This window comes from Chrysemys picta, chromosome 15 (genome assembly GCF_011386835.1).
Source record: "Chrysemys picta bellii isolate R12L10 chromosome 15, ASM1138683v2, whole genome shotgun sequence".
NCBI classification, from domain to species: Eukaryota; Metazoa; Chordata; order Testudines; family Emydidae; genus Chrysemys; species Chrysemys picta.
Window position 1 is genome coordinate 15,730,018 of NC_088805.1, and position 20,284 is coordinate 15,750,301.

Here is a 20,284-nt window from a genome sequence, read left to right on the forward strand (position 1 = left end):
CACCTACTTTCTCCCCCACAAGCCCAGTGCGAAGGTTGCTCCCGGGTCTTAAAGCCAGCACGCGACCCCCCCTTGCACAGATCTGCTTTGGCAGGAGCTCACCTCTGAGCCAGGGAGCAAAGGAATTCATAAAAAAGGAAGAAGTCATTCAGTGGCTAAGGCTGGGTCGGCACTAAAACAGGTCAGCCCAGCTCCATGGCTGAGGGAGTGAAAAATCCACTGAATGCCTGGTGTAGACAGCACTTGGTCAACAGAAGAATTCTTCCCTCTATCTAGTTACTGCCTCATGGGGAGGTGGATTTCCTACATCCCCGGGAGAACCTCTCCCATCACTGTGGAAGTATCTACACTGAAGTACTACAGGTGCAGCGTTTCAAGTGTAGAGGTCACATGAGAATAAAGAACTTTGGCCCAAACTTTCAAAGCTAGGTGCCTAAAATAATAAGTTCCTAAATCCATAGGCCCCGAAGAAACTGGCCCAGTTTTCCCAGGTGTTGAGCATTTGCACCCCTCCTTGGCTTCAATCGGAGTTGGAGGGCTGAGCACTTCAGAAAATCAAGTCACTTTCATGTAGGTGCCTAAATATGGAGTTAGGAGCCCATTGTTTGGCACCCAAGCTTGACTGTTTTGGCCAGTAAGGATGCTTTGCTCGCATTGTTTTCTGGAAAATAGGACAATGAGATGATAAAGGTGGATGATAAAGGTAACTGCAGGGATGTAATATACACTTTTGTAAGGTGTTTGATTTAATACTGCATGCTATTCTGATTAAAAAATTACTACTATGCACTATCACTCAGGCACCCATGCAATGGATTAAGACCTGGCTAACTGACTGATCTCAAAAAGTAGTTGTCAGTGGGGAACCATCATTGAATGGGGGTGTTTCTAATAGGGTTCCTCAGGGAGTGGTACTAGGCCCACCACTATTCAACGTTTTAATCAATGACCTGGAAGTAAATATAAAATCACTGCAGATAACATTTGTGGATGATACACGTTACCAGAATGGTAAAAAATGAGGACAGGCAGTTATACAAGCAAGCTGGGTCCCTTAGTAAGCCAGGCCCATTCAGCCAAAATGTGTTTTAATACAGGCAAATGCGAAGTTCTAGATCTAGGAACAAGGAATGGCTGGCCATACCTACAGAATAGGGGATTGTATCCTGGAAGGCAGCGAATAGGAAGGTCTGAATTATTCCATCCTGTAGAGAGCAGTGGTGCAAGTAAACAAGAGAGTAAAGAGCCCAACTGCACAGAAACCTCTTACCAGTAACATGGTGACTAACAGGAGACAGTTGTTCAGAGGCTAAAGTACTGGACTGGAAGTCAGGAGATGTTGGTTTTAATCTCTGCTTTGCTCTTGCTGTGGACATGGCCTTGAGTGGGTCTCTGCCTCAGCATGCTCATCTATAAAATGGATCCAGCAATCACTCACCTGGCAAGGGTGTTGGGAGGTTTAATTGATGTTTGTAAAGCATTGCCAGCCCTAACCTAAGAAGCACTCCAGCCCAGCAATAGACTATTATAATACACATCCCTTTTCTAGAACATGAACCGTTTCTTCTAAACGCACTGAGCCACATACAGTCCTAGTGTCAAGGGACTGAGTTCTACTCATGTCAGAAGAGTTGATCTTGCTTGTCCCACGGCCGAATCTGGCCTCATGTGTCAATTTCACAACTTGGACACCAGTACAACTCTACTGGCTGACTCCCACCTGACGCAGATGTGAGAGGGGAAGCAGGCTCCCTAAACTACAAGGAGCAGGACTCTTCCTGTTCTGACAGATGATGAATGCCGATTAGGAATCTAGAAGCATCTCTTCTAATTGGAGCCATGCCGATGGCCCTGAGGTGACTGTGCAGGGCAGCGGCAGAATGAGGCCTTCTTCTCATTACTGCAGGCCAGGTTTTGGGGCACGCAGCAATACTCATGCCTTGGACACGTGTTTCAGACAATCTCCGACAGAATATTGTGTGAAGATGGGAAGGAGAGTTCAACTAGAACAATGACAGAAGCCTGAGTGGAGGATTTGTACCCATGCCAAAACTCTTCTATGAACCGATACACTGGAACATTTCAGACTGTGGCTCTTCAAGATGCACACAGCAGCAGAGAGACGGCTGTGTCTCTCCCGCAAACTTCTGGGGGGAATTTGCATCTCTTGGAAGAACAGGCAACTGCAGTAAAGCATCACAGTCACCACCGTGCCTTTGTTCATTTCATGCCACATCCTTGCTCTGCTCCAGATGCCGAAGGCATTAGCCCTTCGGTTAGCTAACTGGTACCGTGTCTAGTGATTCCCTAGAGAAAAGTGAGTGCTCACCAGTACAGCAGATGGCTGCCGCATGGAACTCCGATCAGCACACCAGCCTACTTAGTCAGCACATTTCCCACTCCATCAGGGTGTGCTCATTAAGAGAATTCCTTTGAATTCTGAACTTTGATACTACACATACTCCATTCTTGAAATTAACCAGCGCTTCGATGCCACGTGATTCAGAGGCATCCATGACAAAAAAGCAGATACACGGACACACCAGAAAAAAAAGGAGAGAGAGAGAGACACACACACATCCAGCTTGAAGCAGGTTTCAGTTTATTACATAATCTCTGAATGCAGTAAAACCTGAGAAAGCAGCAGGGGCTGACACAACATGTGTAGAAGACACAGCCTTGCAGAGAGCAGAGCACAGAAACTCTGCCAAGGCAGAGCCCACACAGTGCACACACTCCTATGCCGAGCTTTCTTCTGGCTCTGGCACCCACCCCGAGGGATGGGTGTCGGGCAATGGCCTGCACCCATAAAATGTCACTCCAGGTAGAGAGTCTGCCCTAGAGCATGTGACTAAAGGAAACAGTGGCTCCCACCTCCCGAGCCCGGAGGCAGCAGTTCTCGGCCGTGCACTAGGCAGCTGTCTGGTAGTATCTCTTTCTAGCTCAAAGGCAGCTTGGGAGGGAGCAGCTCCTCTGAAGCCTGAAGAAGCCAAACAACGAGAAGCAACACAGGAAATAATTCCTTGGTCCTGGCAGAGACGACCCGAACTAGTCTCAGGTAGGAAGAGCCTTTCCCAAATGTCCCCCTCTTCCACTCAGCACCCACCCACCCCCACCCTCCGATTTTCATTGGATTGGATTTAGGGCACAATCTTTGCTCCCATCATTGAAGTCAGCAGGCATGAAGAACCCAGCTTGGCTTTCAGATCCCCTCACTAGCAGCACCACAGTCAAGGGATCTACTCATCCGAGCAAGGACTTTACAGGATCAGCACCTTGGACATTTCTATTGAGCCCAAGAAACAGTCCAGTTTAGTTTTCAGTCATTCAGAATCTCATTTTTAATGTGCTATGGGAGCATCTGAGAAGAGTCAGGGCCTAGACAGGCCATCAAATCTCATTCCCTTATCAGCACAGCGCTGAGGCAATGGACTGAATTGGACGGTAAACACAAAACAGGGGGGCAGGAAGAGTTCCCAGCCTTTTCGGAACCTAGTGGTGACCAGTGCAATCCCAGGGTAAGTACCCTGGAATTCGGAGGGGAGACACTTGGCAAAGGAGACTGCAGCATACGTGGGCTAACGTGTCAAATGATCTGCAGCCAGTGTATCATTCCCGTGTCGCTGCAGTGTCGCTAGCTGCATTGGCAAACTGCATTCACCAGTGATTGGGGCCTGCCCCCCCCGAATCCCTTTGCTCATCCAGAACGCAAGGGTAGGGTGGGGAGCTCTCAGTGGCTGAAGGGATGTGAGCAAAAGGCTTAAATTGCAACAGACCCGGGGCTGCCTTTGGCCCACACAGAGCAATGGAGACTTTAACAGGCAACTTTGGTTTATTGTCGGGGTGCTCGCCAGAGCGCCCCCATTTGGCCTTGAAAATGGCAAGAGTCACTCCAGCCTGCAGCTGCAAGCGCAACATTAACACGTTTTACTCAAGTCAGCTTGAAAAGAAACCTTTGGACTCAAATATTAGCAGGAACGAAAACAAAGCATCTGGCTCGGCTGCCAGCGTGGTAACCGCTGCCTAGGCAGCCTGGTGCAATAGGGACTGCAGATGCTACAGTGAGTTCACGGTGGGGTGGCAGGAACATGATCGTAAATGCAATATTATAGGCATCAGGGTGTGAGCACACACGCCATGTAAGGGTTGATTTCAGAATTGAACCAAGATCTGTAAAGCCAGCAGTGGGTTCTAAAGTGAGGCTCTTATTTTATTCAAGTTGCAAATGCAAAAAAACCTCACTGGCTTGCGAGCAGAGAGCCGGAAAGTGACTCTTCCCTGTGCTTTCCTTCTTCGCCTGCGCATACGAGAGTGTTAAGGCTGCATTTGTCACTGACAGTACAAACAGACAAACCCCTGCATAACGATTGTAGACAGACACACGATTTTGGCACAAATCTGCACTGGAACCATTATAAGTTCTTGGCACTGGGCAAGGATAGGGTCACTGTCCCCCCAGGGGATACAGTACAAGTGTTAATAACGAAGTGTGAAGTTCATTTAGCCTAGCTAGGTACTTGCCTGGCTCTCAGCACTGGAATATCGAGCGGAGGGGGTGAGGGTGGTGAGGCAGAGTGGAAGAGGCAGTTTAATGAGAGAAGGTCAAGTGGCAGGCGAGCACTTCACCTTTCTCACTCTCATCTCACATGTAAACAAGGTGCCTCTGTCAGAGGGGTGAGGAACCTGGTCATTCTAGGAAGGAATTTCATGCCCTGGGAATGAGTTTCCTCAGCAAGGAAAATGAAAATGAAGGCATCACCGCGCAGTGCAGGGTCTCTACCGCACCAGCTGCCGCACCTCCAGGAGCCTGTGCGAGAGGCTGGGATGGTAGAGGACATGTTCTGGGCACTGGGTCCCTTGCAGATCCCATAGCAAAGCCCCCCAGTGCTCCCAGGAGGCAGTACAGGGCGGATTTCCTCTCTCCTCCAGTGGAGATGGCTGGGCAGGCAAAGCTCCCACAGGAAGGTGTGCATGCAGAGCCACCGGTCTGGATCACACTATCTGACTCACGGAGGCAGGGACATTGCCTGCCCCAGAGGGCCTCCACTCAGCTTTCTGGCTTAAACAAGAGGCTAAAGGGCCAGTGTGGGTCACGCAGCTCACTTCACGAGCAATCCTCTTTGGCCCTAGTGACTCCCACTGGAAAACGCTGTGACTGAGGCACTTGGCAGCTCTGGTAAGGGCAGCTGGAGCTCCCCCACAACCAGGGGTTCCCCCGCTAGCGACTCCTGCTTCTCGAGACTGGCTCTGGACTAGCCATGCATGGCTCGCAGCCAGGGGTCCCACACCATTCCCTAGAGCGCCTCCTACAGGAGGAGGATGGGACTGGAGTAGCAGTGAGCTCCCCATAGCCAGGGACATCACACCACTGCAATCGCTCCCCTGCAGCCAGCGCTCCAGCGCATCCTGCTGGGAGAGGCAGGAGATGGCAGTGAGCTCAGTGGAAACCTTTGGTAGCTTGGCTCTGTTTTCTCAAAGGCAAAAGGAAACGTGGACTGAATTCTAATCTGGCTGGAGAATCGTGGCCTCTCTTCTCACTTTTGGGCACTGACCTATTCCCCCGCCCCCTCCGCCCCCAGGCTGGCAGAGCTGGCCTTTGCCAAGTTTGCAGATGGTGGGGGGAGGGGAATCTATCATTTTAGCACATGATCAATAATTTAAACTACTCCACAGTTCGTTCCTATAAATAAAGGTGGTCAGGGTTTGATATGAGCCCGACTGGCTGAGCACAGGGCGAGCTCCCTTGCTTTCACACAAGTGGGGGACTTGAACCTTGGCACCGCTCCTGGTGAAATGTCCATATAATTCCTCCCGGGTTGGTCATCTTTCTCCAGCTGTTGCCTCGCGGTGGTGGAGGAGACGGTGCTGCTGCCCGGCTCAGTCGGTTTTCCACACCTTGTTGAGGACCTTGACCACTTCGTCGTAGATGACAAAGACGATGGCCACATCCAGACAGACCCGGCCCAGGCGAGGCACAGTGCCCTTGTAAAACCTGCCAGGAGAGGAGAGGTGAGGGGTAAGCAGAGAGCCCCATGCAGGCCTGGGCAAGGCACAGCTTGGCGAGGCGTGGGAGCAGGCCTAGCCCACCCGCTCCCAGCGATCTGTGGCCGAGCAGGCAGCCTGGTGGGAATCACCCTGCTCTCCAGCTCAGCCTCCTGCCCCCCTCCACCTTCACACAACATGAGCGGGGACCAGCCCAGTCCGCTGGAATGAAAGGGGTTTGGGGAAGGGCTGCTTCCCGCCCGGCAAACCCCACCCAGAGACCCCAACTTTTTAAGATTCCCAGTCAGGGCTTTCTGGCCAACTGCCCCACTCCTGTCACAGGATCCGCTCCCCACACCACCCACTTCTTCAGATTCCAGGCCAGCTCCTTGCGGGGTGGGTCACCGTTGGCTTCCCTGATTTTACATAGCTGAGGCTCTGGGCCTGTGCTTCTGTGGCATGTGTAGAGAGGCGAATAAAATCCATACAAGTCTCTCTCCCCTCCTTCTTCTGTGTGTCTCCGCTCCTCCTTCACAGCCAGGGCTCACTGCTACTCCTACCATTCACCAGGCCCTTGCCTTTCCCATCTTATCCCCTACGCCTTAGGGACAGCCTCCCTCTTCTCGTGTGCCAGTGACCTGCTCCCCCTTCTGCAAATCCCACTGTAAGGTGCCTTTCAACCATGACGGTGACAGATCCCTTTGCCTCCTATGTCACTATTCCCCGTTTCACCATACGTGTCTGAACTGCTTCGCCAGAACTCGGCTGCAGGGATTGTCCCTGTTTCTCTACATTCACCCAGCCCTGAGCGCCCTGCATGGAAAGGAGATGCCAGACTCACGCAATGGGCCCTTCATATTTCATGATTTGGTAGGCGCAGTCCCAGGTGCTCTTGTACTTGTGCGCTTCAAGCCCCTAGAGGAAGAAGAGAGAAGGGTCAGAGACCTGTAATGGTGGGATCGATGCCTCAGTTCCCAGCACAGCTCCCACAAGCCATGGCGCCATCCTGGGAGATTCTGGAAAGGTTTTGGGGGGAGGGGGGGGCTTCTGTTTGCACAGCCGGAGCGGTCACAGCAGTGACCTCCATCCTCGCCAGCCTGGTTGTGCGGGAGCCTGGCCCCGAGGAGGGCCGGGTGGAGCTTAGACGGGGTCTAACCCAAATAGCAATGGCCATGCCTATGCCCCACGGCAGGCGTTTTTGGGTGGATGCAAGGTGTGTTGAGACGGGCTACGGCAGTGATGCTCAGACTGAGGCTTGCAAGCCGCAGGTGGCTCTTTGCAGCCCATGTTATTAAAACACTGATTTAATTATTAGCCAATTAATTAACCAATCAGGATGCTTTTACTATGTGATTAACCAATTGCAGCTGACAAAACAATAATACGTGGTCAGTCACTTTGCTGGGAGAATAATATACAGCTGGTAAACGAAGCAATGAATTCACACGACTGTGGCTCTTTCGGGCAACGCTGATTTGGCTCCTGAACCACTGAGGTCTGAGCATCACTGGGCTACGGGACCACCAGGAGAGGAACACGCCAAATTCCTCTAGCACAGGGGAGCCCTGGGTCTGGTCGCCTAGGAGCGAATCGCTGGCCATTAATTCAGGTCCCCAGAGGGCAGCGTGACCACAGCCACAGAGCACAGCATGGCTAGTGTGGGCACACTGCTGCCCAGGGCCTCGCTCTCCCATCGGGCCAGGCACCCCAGCTGTCGTTCTCTAGGGCAGACAGGGCCTTGGTGGGGAGCAGTCTCAGTTCTAGCTCCTGCTCCTCCAGCGGGAGGGCGCCGTAGGGCACGTAGCCATGTCCCCATTTCGGCGCTTGGCCCAGCGGCTATGGTCTGGATGAGAGCAGTAGACATGGAGCACCTAGAGGCGAATTAAGGGGTCTCAGCAGAAGCCCAGGAGCCACATGACCACATGCTGTACCTGCATTCTGGTTTTCACCACATCCAGGGGGGTGTTGCCAAAGACGCTAGCCGCTCCGGCAATGGCCCCAAATACCCCGGTGACGAGGGGGTTTATGACCTTGTTGGGATCATCCCCTGGGAAGAAGGAGAGCGACACAAAGGGGACAGGAGGAGGGGAAAAGGGTGGAGAGAGACACAAGGCCAGAGCTCATGAGCACCAAGAGGTGGGAGCACGCAGAGACATCACTGAGTGACGCTGCACAGGCCCCGACAGGCAGGGGGCACAATGAGGGGCGGTGAAAGGAACAGGGGCCCTGCAAGTGGGAGCCCCCAGTGCAGCTGGAGAAGAGGGAGAGGGGCCAAGGGGGTCAGAGATGCTCTCTCTCTCTCTCCAGGTGTGCGCAGTGAGCAGAGGGGCCTGGCTGCCTGTTTGCCGCCAAGAGTCGTTTGGGGAGATTTTAAAGCAAACAAGAGCCCTCAGCCCCCACAGGTGGTAAGGCAGGGAACGCGCAAGCCTAAGCCAGGGCTGGCCTAGCAGTGAGTGGGCGGGAAAGCGCCCCCTGCTGGCTTAGTTCTGAACAAACTGTCAAAAGGGGCCCAGGCCCAGTGTGTGGGGGCAGGGGTAGGGGCGTTGAGTGTGCACAGGAGAAGGAGATACGTGTATACTACAGCAGACAGGTGCGAGCAGGGGCAGAGTGAACAGATCCCATTAGAGTCCCCACTTACTCGCCGTCTGCATCCCCCTGGGCTTTTAACGCAGGCTTCCCTTCTCCCCAGCTCTGCTCTGCCCCGGGCCCTTCCTCCGTCTTGTCAAAGCGACCCCACAAGAAAACTGGTGGTGGGCGCGTTTCACTTGGAGGGAGACGCGGGAGCTCAGCTGAGGCTGGAGAAGCCAGAGCCTGCCCTGGCTGCAGCAGGTCACCGTGCTGTGTGGCTCTCCGCCTGCAGCGCCCCCTGGAAGAGGCAGGGCCCGGAGTGGAGACGTGGGGGTGAGGCAGCGGGAGGGAGGCAGAGCGCGGATACCTTTGTACCAGTTCCTGAGCGCCGTCATGACGAAGAAGCGAATGGCCTGGTTTGATCCTTGTTTGAGGACAGTAGCGGTTAAACCCTGGTAGGTTCCCTTCAGACCTGCGGCAGGGAGAAGGGGCAGCGTTCGAGGAGGGGAAGCAGCATGACACTGGTCTCCCCAGGAACACCACCGACCCCAGGCCTTCTTGTGGCCCACAACACCACTTCCCCTTTCCCCCATTCATACACCCACCCCGGCGGGGCCCAGAGCCCAGCTCCTCCCCAGCTCTTCCTCACGCCCCACCCACTTGGCCCTGCCGTCAGGATGGCCGAACGGGCTAAGGCGCTGCGTTCAGGTCACAGTCTCCTCTCGAGGCATGGGTTCGAATCCCACCCCTGACCAGCTCTCTTAATAGGGGGGTGGGGGGAGAGAGGCATTTCCTCATTGGCAGTGGGGTGAGGCCGGCTCTCCATGGCTTTGGTGGCCTGTCAAAAAGCTAGACCCACCTATCGTTTGGCCTCCCCTGCCCTCCCATGGACATGCTGACAGGGCCGCACTGCTTTCCCCTGGCCGGGCTGGGAGAGGAAAGGCGCTCGGGCCTGGGAAGCAAGTCCCCCAAGAACCAGACTGTCTGAGGGATGAGCAGACAGTTGGAAGCCAGTGTTTTTCGAGGCCCTACAGTTCTGGCTGCCTTGGCAGCTCACAGACCAGTCTGCCACTCTGGTGGGAGGAGGCAGTTCACAACCCAGCCCCCAGTGCCAGCGTTGCGGGGCCTTGCACGCTGCACGCCAGGGCCCTCACCCTGCTCGCGGATGATCTCCCGCACGCCATGGAAGAAGCCGCGGTACTTCGGTTTGGGGGAGCACTGGTCATGGATAAACTTCACCTGGGGCGGACAGAAGGTTAGGACTTGTTAATCCCAATCTGCATGTGAAGAGACCCCCCATCCCTCAAGCTATAGGAGCCCAAACATCCCAGTCAGATGCCTGGCAGCCAGGCTCTGCTCAGGGATTCAGCAGCGAGGGTCTTTGCTAATCTGGGGCAGCACCATACTGATGGCATTCCAGAGCGGAATGAAACCCCTGTCCGACATTTACCTGCAACTGCGTAAGAGTTTGCTAATGCACTCCACATGCAGTCAGAAAGGGAAGGGACCCATGCAGCCTAGGGAATCAGCCTAGGACAAAAAGGACTGCAGCTAGGTCTGGAATACTTGAAACACACAAGGGTCGGCACCTGGAAGGGGAGAGTCTGGAAGTCCCAGGATGGGAAGAAGGGTAGCTATTGCTAGCTCAGGCCAGCAGTGCATCCTCCCCAATGCTTAACCTATTGGTCACCCGTGAGAGCATATAACATGTCAGTAAATAACAGTCCCTTCACCCTTATCGGGCAGCTTTCATCCAAGGATCTCTAAGCACTTTGCAAAGGAGGGTCCATCTATTTATCCCCACTTTGCAGATGGGAGCTTTGAGGAGCAGAGAGATGAAGGGACGTGCCTGGGGTCACACAGCACATCAGTGGCAGAGCTGGGGACAGACTGCTGAGTCCCAGTCCTGCTGCTCACAGCTCTCAGCCTCTTCTCAGGATTACGCTGGAGAGAGTCATGCAAGCAGAGGCCAGTTTTCCAGCCCAGTCCCTGGCTCTCATGTTACACAGTATAGGAAGCGTTTGTATCCAGATATCACTGAGAAGGGCACATTTTACTGAGAACTGAACAGGATTTCCAGGCAATGCATCATTTTTGAATCTGGGCCTGGGAGTTACAAAACAAGGAGAAAAAAAAACCCTGAGTCTAACACGGGGAGAAAGAGCAGAGATAGCGAAATGGCCTCATGGCGTGGGGCAGCCTGGCAAGGAATTAGAAGCAACAACGATGCAAAATGCCTTTTGCTGCTATGGAGCCTTGGCTAGGTATTTCATGCAGTGTGCTGCATTTACTTCTGCCAGCAAGTGTATTGGTGTGGCTAAGCGGATATTTCATTGCATTGATACCCAGAATCTGTCAGGGTCAGGCCACAAAAGGTTGGCCTTGGAGAGAAGAGCCGCCATTCACTGCAGGCCCCAGGAAAATCAGATCCTGTCTGAGCTCTTGCTAACATTTCCCATCAACAGGAGAGACTAGAGGGAACGCCCACACACAGACTGTCTCTGCACCTCTGACCGTTCACCACTAGTGGGCACCTGAAGCCCATGGACATTTTGTCTGGGCAGGAGCACCAATGCACAGAACAGCTCCCTGTGTGAGGCCAGGCGGGGAGCAGAGCAGAGGCTCTGCTGGGTTAATACCCTGCTCCAACAAGCAGGCTAGCTCTGGGGCCGACAGCAGGAGGCGCTCACAGGGCAATGGTGCTCCCTGCTTGGCTTCCGCCGTCCCCTCCGAAGTCGTCGTCTCTGGTCTCCCCCTATACTCAGACCAGGGATCAGAGGGCCTGTGCTGTACCTTTATGGTCTCCATGGGACACACCACCACCACGGCCTCGGCCACCCCGGCTCCCAAGCCGCACAGCAGCCCGCGCTTGCTGTCCAGGTTGCCCTTCTCGTCTCTCATGTGGTTGCTGAGGAACTCGAACATGCCGAACCTGGCCGGGGAGAAAGGCAGCCAATGCAAACCGCACCGGCCTGGGCAGACACAGCTGCTGGGCACAGGGATGGGGCCAGGGCTAGCCAGCTTCTAGTGCAGCTGGGCCAACAAGCTTGGCTGGAAGCTCCCACGGTGCCCCGGGGGCATCTCGCTATGGAGCCACGGGTCTGGCCTTTGGATCGCCTCCAGGGGGAGCGGAGAGAACAGACCAGGGATGCCGGGGGCTGATATTCTGTGCCTCCCAGAGGCTGGTTAGGGGGCTGCATAACCCAGAGCAGACTAGCTGTACGCCCTCCTGCCACACCACCGCTGCAGAGGCTGAGGTTGTTCTGGCTGTAAGGCAGAGAGCCAGGGACCCCCAGGAGGGGGAAGGTGCCTTAGGAGCCCTCTGAATAGGACTCGCTCTTCTTTCCCCTTGCCTGGGTGCAAGGCTGCTGCAGGAAGTGACTCCCTGGCCGAGCCCCTCCGTAGCTCCTTGGCTCCAAACACCCAGCCGCCCTACGCCCATCTCATGCCTCCCACTGGGCGAAGCACAGATGCCCACACACTATTCTCCTGGCAAGGCAGGCACCTGCAAACATCGTAAGCCAGAAAGCCCAGGGGAAGGGGGGTGGCAGTGCGCCCGACCCCCCCATCCGAGCAGGCTGGGACTGCTGACCGCTATTAGTTCTTCGTTGGCAGCGGGTAGAGAGAAGGCAGCAGAGCAGTTCCTGCAAAGCTGCTCTTGCTAGCCCGGCCGGCCCAGCCACCCTGCTCGTCTCTGAGTCACGCCCTCACGCTCCAGAGAAGAGTGAAGCTGATCTGCCAGAACGCCACCGCCCTGACCCGCCTGGGCTGGCGCTGAGGGTGGGGACCGAACTGCTCAGAAATCACCCGCTTTCCCCTGCAGCATCTCCTCCCTGGGAAGGCTGCGACTGCAGCAGCCAGGCCCAGCAACGTCTCCCCACTCCCTACAGTGCCTGCTGCTGGGAAAGGCTCAGCCCGGAGGAGCTGGGAGCTTCCCAAAGAGCACACTGCTGGCAGTGCCTTGGGGGAGCTCCCCACAGCAAGGCCGGCTGGCAGACAGGGCGATCCCTGGAGCCAGCCCTCCGGCAGCCTCCACTCAGGCTGGTCCTGCTAAGAGCAGGATGGTTTTCTCAATCCATCCCAAAGGGAACGGCCATCCAGGGAGGCAATCCCACCCCTGCCAGGGAACTGGGCACGCTGTCCAGTAACGATTGGCCAGACCCACCTTGACGGAGACCGTCTGCGGATAGATCCCAAACTACCCTGAGTCATTCCCTCCCCTCCCCGCAGCAGGACCGAGCTGCCTCAGCACATCTCCAAACATGAGGCCTCCTCCGGACACAGGCAAGTGATGCCAATCGCTCCATGACAGGCAGCCCTCAGGAAGGGTCACTCAGGGCTCCTCGGACAGACCCTGCACTGTGCTCCTTTACAGGAGGCACGTCCATGGCCCTCCGGCCTGCTAGCCTGGGGCCCTCACCAGCCTATCCCCGCGTGCCTGGCTTTTAGGGCAGGGCTGTTCTGCGGAGAGGCTGTGCGAGACGGACCCCCGGCCTGAGACTCCCTCAGCAGCAAGATGGGGAGAAGGGGCCACTCCAAGGGACTCCTACGGGGTTTCTCATCGGCTTGTTTGGGGGCCTGGTGGATGTCAAGGAGAGCAGGAGGATCACCTGGGCTCAGATTGTGGCAACTGCAAGTCACAAACGCCTCAGGGGCAAGGCTGGAAGTCACAGCCGGAGTGCCTTACCTCACGGCAGCCTTTGGGATGGAGCCATACACCAGTGAGCTGAGGCCTCGATAGAGCCCCTTCACTCCATGGCCCTGGACAGTCTGCTTCACGCAGTCCGCTGGGGAGAAGGCATGGAAAGAGGGGTTTAGCCAGCCCCACAAGCCAGCACGGCATCACCTTCCACCATTCAGGCTCTCCCTGGGCCGCGCACTCCCTGCTGTCCTTGGGTAACAGCCGGAGTGCTCAGGGCAGGGTAGGTGAGTGCCAGGATGGAACAGCTCAGGTAACGCAGTAACCAACGCCAGGCTGCAAACGCACCATCGGAGAGAACACCGGCCCTGTCCGAGTGGACGTGTTCGTCTCGTCGCTAAAGCCAAGGAGGCCAGGACCCCAACGCTGCTGCAGTTAATGGATTTCCCCTCCCGCTCCAGCGTGCTGCAGCTGTGGAACGTGAAGTCCTGATTCATGTGTGTCCCCTCCCCCCCGGTGAAGTTCAAGTCACATGCAGCAGGTGTCTGGCTACACGACTCAGGCTCCCTAGCTAGAACTGGGCAATGCCAAGCCCTTTGCAGAGCTGATCCAGGATGGGAGAATGGCACAGGGCACTGTTCAGCCCTGGACTCAGCAAGTCAGAAGCCATGTGGCTGCAGATCCTCAGGACCCGGTTCCAAGCCAGCTGGGTTCTCCCTCACCCCAGTGACTGTTGCCCTCCAGCCTGGCCCCAGCTGACAGCGTAAGTAGCAGAGTGCAGCGGTGATACAGTACAGCACGCCGCAATGCAGCCTGTACGTAAGTAGAAGGTTATGATCCTGCCAGGGAGGGACGCCTGCCAGTCGTTCCGGGCTGGAACGAGGCCGTCATCCCTGGAACTCCTCCAGCCTGGGCACCCAACCAGGCTACCGCCAACAGGGCTCTAACGCACATGCCGTCTCCCTCAGTGACAACAGGTGTGCTGCACTGCGCAACTGGCCAGGTCTGTTAGAGGGGAGCGCTCATCTAACTGCGATGCCTCAGCTTCTAGGGACTGGTGGGGGCAGGACGTCAGACCCGATGGCCCAGCGCGCTGAGCCACCCTCTGTACCCTGAAATGGCTTCTCCCCCCTTTCCCTACTCCCCCCCCTTGTGGGACAGGAAGGAGGCAGGCCCTCAAGTTCCAAGGGAGGGTCCTTCTGTGAGGGGCACCTGAAGACCCAGCTCACTCCCACTCCACCCACCGGTGCCAGTCTCTGCCTAGCATCTCAGCCCACCTGGAGCTGGCAGTGAACCACTGGCTGCAGCAGCTCCAATAGCCCCTGACAATCGCCAGTCCCCTTGTTTGATCCCTACTCCAGTCTCTCTGTGCCCACGGCTGCCAGGCTCTGGGCTTACCGATGCCTTTGTACCGGGGCGGGTTAGCTTTCTCATCCAGCTGTAGCTGAGTCTTCACATACTCCGTAGGGAATGTAATGCAGATCTCAATGCCACCGGCAATACCACCTGGGGAGAACAAGGAGCGGGAGATAGAACCGGGAACTGCACAGCATCTCAGTAGCAACTCCCTGATGCCCGTTTCTAACTGCCCAAGCCCCATCTTTCAGCACTTGGAGCCAGAGTCAGGAGTGGAGTCACCTCCCAGGTAGGCACTTGGGTAAGGGCCAGATTTGCAGAAGTGCTCAGCAACTCATGAGCTCTTTTGAGCAGCTCGTCACTTATTTTGGTGCCTACATGGGAGCACGTTTGAACAATTGCTCCTTTGAAAATCTGGCCCTCGATGCTTTCAGCAGAGCAAGTGAGACATATTCTGCCCTCCTCTTCTGTGTGGTCTGGTTAGACAGGGCAGGGGCTGGCCCTTACTGTGTGTTTGTACAACGCCGGGGGCCATGGGACCCTGGTCTCACTTGGGGCCCCTTGCTGCTACTCTCATATAATAATAATTTTGCTGGCAGAGGAGCATTTAATGCAGGACTTAAATTCAGCCAGAGCTGTCCTGAGCAGAGCTCCAGTAAATATTTTCCAACCTGCAGCAGCCCTGGTGTGCTCCGCAGGGCTGAAGCCCTGAACCCCGGGGCTCCGGGAAATACTCAGGGAGAATTTAAGCCCTGATTTAATGCCATCATTTCATAGCACCAGACGAGCTTTCAGTGCAGACCACAGACAGTTCAGGCAGGGGACAGGCGTGCACAGATACAGACTAAAGGCCTGAATTATGATCTGGGAACCAGGAACTCCCAAATTCTGGCCCCAGCTCTGGCCACAGAGGCAGTCAGTGCCAAAGGCACGTCATGTAATCGTGCTCTGCCTCCCCGCCCCCTCACAGCCTGCAAGATGGGGATAATGGTAATTATCTGCCTCATGGTGTTAGCATGAAAATTCACTAAATGTCAATAAAGTACTTTAAAGATACAGTGCTGGGTATGCAGTAACTGCAGCAGAGAGATACCTGTCCCCCCTCCTCCAACGCTCCCCACATTCCTGCCAAAGCCCTGTACCAACTGCTCCCTTTCACCCCCCCCCACTTAGAACAGCCTCTCCTTTCACCCCAAGAACACTCTGCTCCTCCAGCAGACACGCGTGTGACACAATCCAGCTGTAAAGCACACATCCTGCTCTATGCTTGCACCAGCCTGTGCTTCAGATTGTGAAATCCTCAGGCCAAGGATCTGTTTGCGCAGCACAGCTCACCAGGTATACAGCACTGTGTGCTTACCGCACTCCCTGTGTCGAGAGTTTCTATCCATATTTGGAGACACAAACCAGCACCAGGAAATTCTGGTCACTGTCTGATCCCCAGGCCAGTAGCTATAGTAGGTGGGCAAGTAAAAGCTGCTTTGTGTTTTAATCGGTATGGTGAGGCTGGGCAAGTAGATTTAGTGTCTGGTCTGGTCCATTTCCATAGCAATTTCACAAGGCTCACAGACACCAGCATCACCCAGGGTTACACACTAAGTTAGAAGCAGCACAGAACTGCTTGGATTTTTCCCACCTGGTTCCTATTACAGTAGTTTAAAGTTAGACCCCCGCGTCTCTAGCGCCCCAGTGCCCAAGCCTGAAGGGACAGGGCCAAGGATATAGATTAAGGCCACAAGAGACCTTTAGAGCATCTCGTCTGACCTCCCGTGTAACACAGCCACAGCTCTTCACCCAGTTACCCATGCGCTGTGCCCAGTGACTAAGGCAGAGCTTCCAGAAAGGCATCCAGACTTGATCTGCCGTCATGGAGAATCCACCACTTCCCTCGGCTCTTCCTTCCAGGGGTTAATCCCATGCCTCACGGTTAAAAAAAAACTGGGCCCTAATTTCTAATGGGAATTTGTCTGGCTGCAGCTTCCAGCCATTGGGTCTTGTTCTGCCTTTGTCCCCTTTAGTGCCTGGAGTTAATAGGTTAACAGCCCCTAAGCCAGCACTCCCCCCTAAAGGCAGCAAGTTAAATGATAAAATCTCCCCCCCTCCTTGGTTCTAAGAGGAGGCAGCCCTGCTTTAAAGAGGGCTACCTGAGCAAGGCCCCCGCCCCCAGAGCTCACAGGCACAGAGCTGCCTGCACAACTAGGTCTAGGGATTTTCTTGCCCTAAGCAAACATCCAGCCCTGTCGGCCTGCAGTGACGCTCCCCCCGCCCCCTCCAAAGGGCTACTGAGCATCCCCCTGCCTTAGGAAGTCAGCCTGGGAATGCCGAGATTCCACAGGTGCACAATAAATGCTCCATGGGAAAAACCTGCCACATCTGTCGTAATATAGACACCGAAGCCAGGAAGTCCAAAGTGCTAATTTCAGCTCTGGTATGGACCCGTTGGGTGGCCAATGTTCTTATTTGTGTCTCTGAGGGTGATGCTCAGAGGTTCCACCCATTGTGCTAAGCACTGTACAAACACAGGGAGACCCAGGGCCTGCCCTGAAGAGCTTGCAATCTATATAGACAAGACAGACAGACAAAGGGTAGAAGAAGAAATAGAGACGGGAAGTGAAGGGGCCCACACTGGGTTGCACAGCAAGTCAGCCACCGAACCAGGGACAGAATCCGGGTCTCTTGACTCCCAGTTTGGTGCCCTATCCACTAGGCCACACTGCCTCTTCTACCCAGTCACATCCTTTTCTGTGCCTCAGTTTCTCTATATGTGCGAAGAGGATAATATCGTAATCTGAGTGTCCCGTGAGGTAGGTAACTAGTGGCTGCAATACTCCTGTTTAGTTGGAAAGCAACAAATCATTACTGCTAACTGCCAAATAATTGCAGAATGACTAACCAGGACAAGAACAAGAGAAGCACCACGCCAGAAAAAAAATGAAACAGGAGTGGCGCAGAGAGCTCTCCTCTGAACGCGTCATCGCTGCAGTAAGGCCCTGAATGCTGGCCAGCCCTTGCTCCAGCCCATTGCGGGGGGTGGGCAGGGGGGTTAAGAGAACAGGAAAGAGGCCCGATTGTCCCGCTCAGAGCCCTACCTAGAATTCTCACCATACTCGACACAATGGGGCCCACGTGACCGTGAAATCCTTATGGCAATCACGAGCCATGCTGGGACAGGCCAGTTTGCTCTCAGATACCACGCCAACCCACACAGCCTGGTACTCCATAAACGTGAAGTGCGCGTAACGGTTTCACAAAACAACTTAAGTCCAGGCAGCAATTTCCACACCAACTGCGGCTCAGGCTGGCCTGAGGGAGTCACATGCAGAACTCCAGTATTAACTGATAAATAGCGGGGGAGGAATTAGACAAAGGGGAAGGGTGTTCGCAGCTCAGATCTGCAAGGAGATGAGTGAGTGAGGCGGAAGGATACAAAGGGAAGCTGGTAGTGCAAAGGCAAAGAACAAGAAGAGGAGTACAGACAAAATGTCAAGTATCAGGGGGTAGCCGTGTTAGTCTGTATCTACAAAAACAACAAGGAGTCTGGTGGCACCTTAAAGACTAACAGATTTATTTGGGCATAAGCTTTCGTGGGTAAAAACCTCACTTCAGATACATCTGAAGAAGTGAGTTTTTTACCCACGAAAGCTTATGCCCAGACAAAATGTCACATTCATCAGGGATGAGCTAGTAGGATTACTCAAAACAGCTTCCACTTGGAAAAGCCCTTTTCACCTTTTAAACACCACCACAAAGATTAAAACACCCCAAGGATGGTGTTGAAGATCCCAGATGCCAATAGAATATTAGCAGCGACTTCAAAACAAAGCCACAGTTTCACCCAGGCATCTAACTGTCTTGTCTACAGTGATCTCTCGGCTCTTCGTGTTTACACCATTCCCACTCCAATTTTTAGCTTGTGCATCCCTTACGGCGCAGACTGGGTATTCCTTGTACCACAGGCTCCCAACACAGGGGTCACAACCCCACTTCCCTTCCTAGACTGCAAGGTGTCGAGAACTCATGCTGGCCAATCACAGAGTGCCCTGCACACCCTGTCTAGCTATAGAAATGATCAAACACCACAGCCCCCGCCAACGGCTAGAGGGCCAAGGCTGCCTATGGAACGCCTGTGCAGCTCTCACTGAAGTCAGGGGCAGTTGTCAGTATGTGACAGAGGGCAGGATTTGGAGAAGTGCAGCTCCCTGCTGCTACGTTTTTAGCATCAGAGAGAACAGCAACAGGAACCTACCTGGCACTCGGGTTTGGCAGCCAAGTGCTGTAACTGACAGGCAGCTACTCAGTGCCAGAACGTCCATGTAATTGTAAATAAGCCTGCAGAGACATTCTGGGATGAGCTGGTGTCGAGAGCAGTGGGAAGTTAGTGTGCTTTTATTAGAGTCGTTTGAAAAAGAGTTTCCCTTTCAAGAAATTCCAGACTTCGGTGTGAAGAGTCCCTGGCATCCAAGCAGCTTGCAACAGGCGTATTTGGGGCCAAGATGCGTTTTCCACAGACCCCCAAACTTTTCTCAAGAGTCAGCAGATCCAGTTCCTTGGCACCATACCCGTATTTGCACAGGCTGATTTCAGTAGGGCGAAGTAGGATAAAGTGTCAGATTTGACCCTGAATTCACTGGATGCTGGTGCTTTGTGTCGCAACCGGAACAGCATTTTTAGTATTGAGGGATATTAAAATAGCTATGAAATGGCTGAAGAAACACCCCAGAGTAGCAGGGGGGGGAAGGATGAGAAGAAGAAGAAACCCTTTCAGAACCGCCCATGGGCAGCAGCAGAAGTATAAAAAGCATCCGCAGTTCCTGCCCTGTAATAGTGATTCTCCAACAAACAACCTTAAGAACGAGACTGCCTCGAGACACAAGGACTCCTGTAGCTAGCTAAGCGACTGCATGTTTCGCATGCCGACTGCGCCATTTCCCTCCAGCTACATTCAAAAGGCAGCCCAAGAAGCCTGCGCAGAACCGAGCCTGCACCCACATGCACTCCCTGCCTCTCTCTAATTTGGTTCTTTTCAAAAGGCCTGGTCTAGACTTAAAAAGTAGATCGACGTAGCTATGTCGTTTGGGGTGAAAATAATCCACACCCTAGCTACGGCAAACTAACCCACAGTGTGGACACAGCTACTTAAATGGAAGAATGTTTCTATTGACCTAGCTACTGCTGCTTGGGGAGATAGATCACCTACAGGAACAGAAAAACTCTTTCCATTGTCATCGGAAGTGCCCACGCTAAGGCCGCTACGCAGCGTAGCTACAGCACTATGGCTGTGCCACTGTAGTGCCCATAACATAGACAAGCAAGGAGCAGAACTCGTCTCCCAACTCCCTTAGCACTGAATTAGAGATCACTAGTCACATTCCAGCTGTGAAATTAACGCAACCAGACCGATCACTCGTGATGCACTTCAACCCAGACTGGGCAAATTGGCCTTCATAGAGTAAAAGGAACTGGTTCTACCCATAACCCTGTTAGCCTGACCCAGCCTTGTTGCCCTCTCCGGTAGCCCTAAGCTTATATGCGGTTCTGGCAAGAGTTAGGTTAAATCTGTGGTGTCTGAGCTAATGTTTTGAGTGCCTCCAAGTTGCGGGTTCTGAATTTACTCAGGATCTGGAAGTGCTGATCAGACCAAGCAAGGCTGTTCTCGCTGGATTTCTGGCCCCGGTAGAAATGAGCAGTGCTCAAGAGCATAGTAGAAAGCCTGTTCCCGTGAGATCCCCAACCCAATCC

At 54.2% G+C, this 20,284-nt stretch overlaps 1 protein-coding gene across 1 annotated transcript in view; it reads right to left on the bottom strand.

Moving 5' to 3' along the window:
- Positions 1-2,585: 2,585 nt before the first annotated feature.
- The window catches only part of SLC25A1 (solute carrier family 25 member 1), a 41,517-nt gene continuing 23,818 nt past the window's right edge, over positions 2,586-20,284 (bottom strand). Inside the window, exons 2-9 of the mRNA XM_005281074.4 lie at positions 14,588-14,695; positions 13,238-13,337; positions 11,344-11,482; positions 9,705-9,789; positions 8,918-9,022; positions 7,914-8,029; positions 6,824-6,897; positions 2,586-5,992 (exon numbers count right to left, since the gene is read on the bottom strand). Of these exons, the coding sequence (XP_005281131.1) occupies positions 5,878-5,992; positions 6,824-6,897; positions 7,914-8,029; positions 8,918-9,022; positions 9,705-9,789; positions 11,344-11,482; positions 13,238-13,337; positions 14,588-14,695 (842 nt within the window). The 3' untranslated portion in view covers positions 2,586-5,877. The remainder of the gene's footprint in view (positions 5,993-6,823; positions 6,898-7,913; positions 8,030-8,917; positions 9,023-9,704; positions 9,790-11,343; positions 11,483-13,237; positions 13,338-14,587; positions 14,696-20,284) is intronic.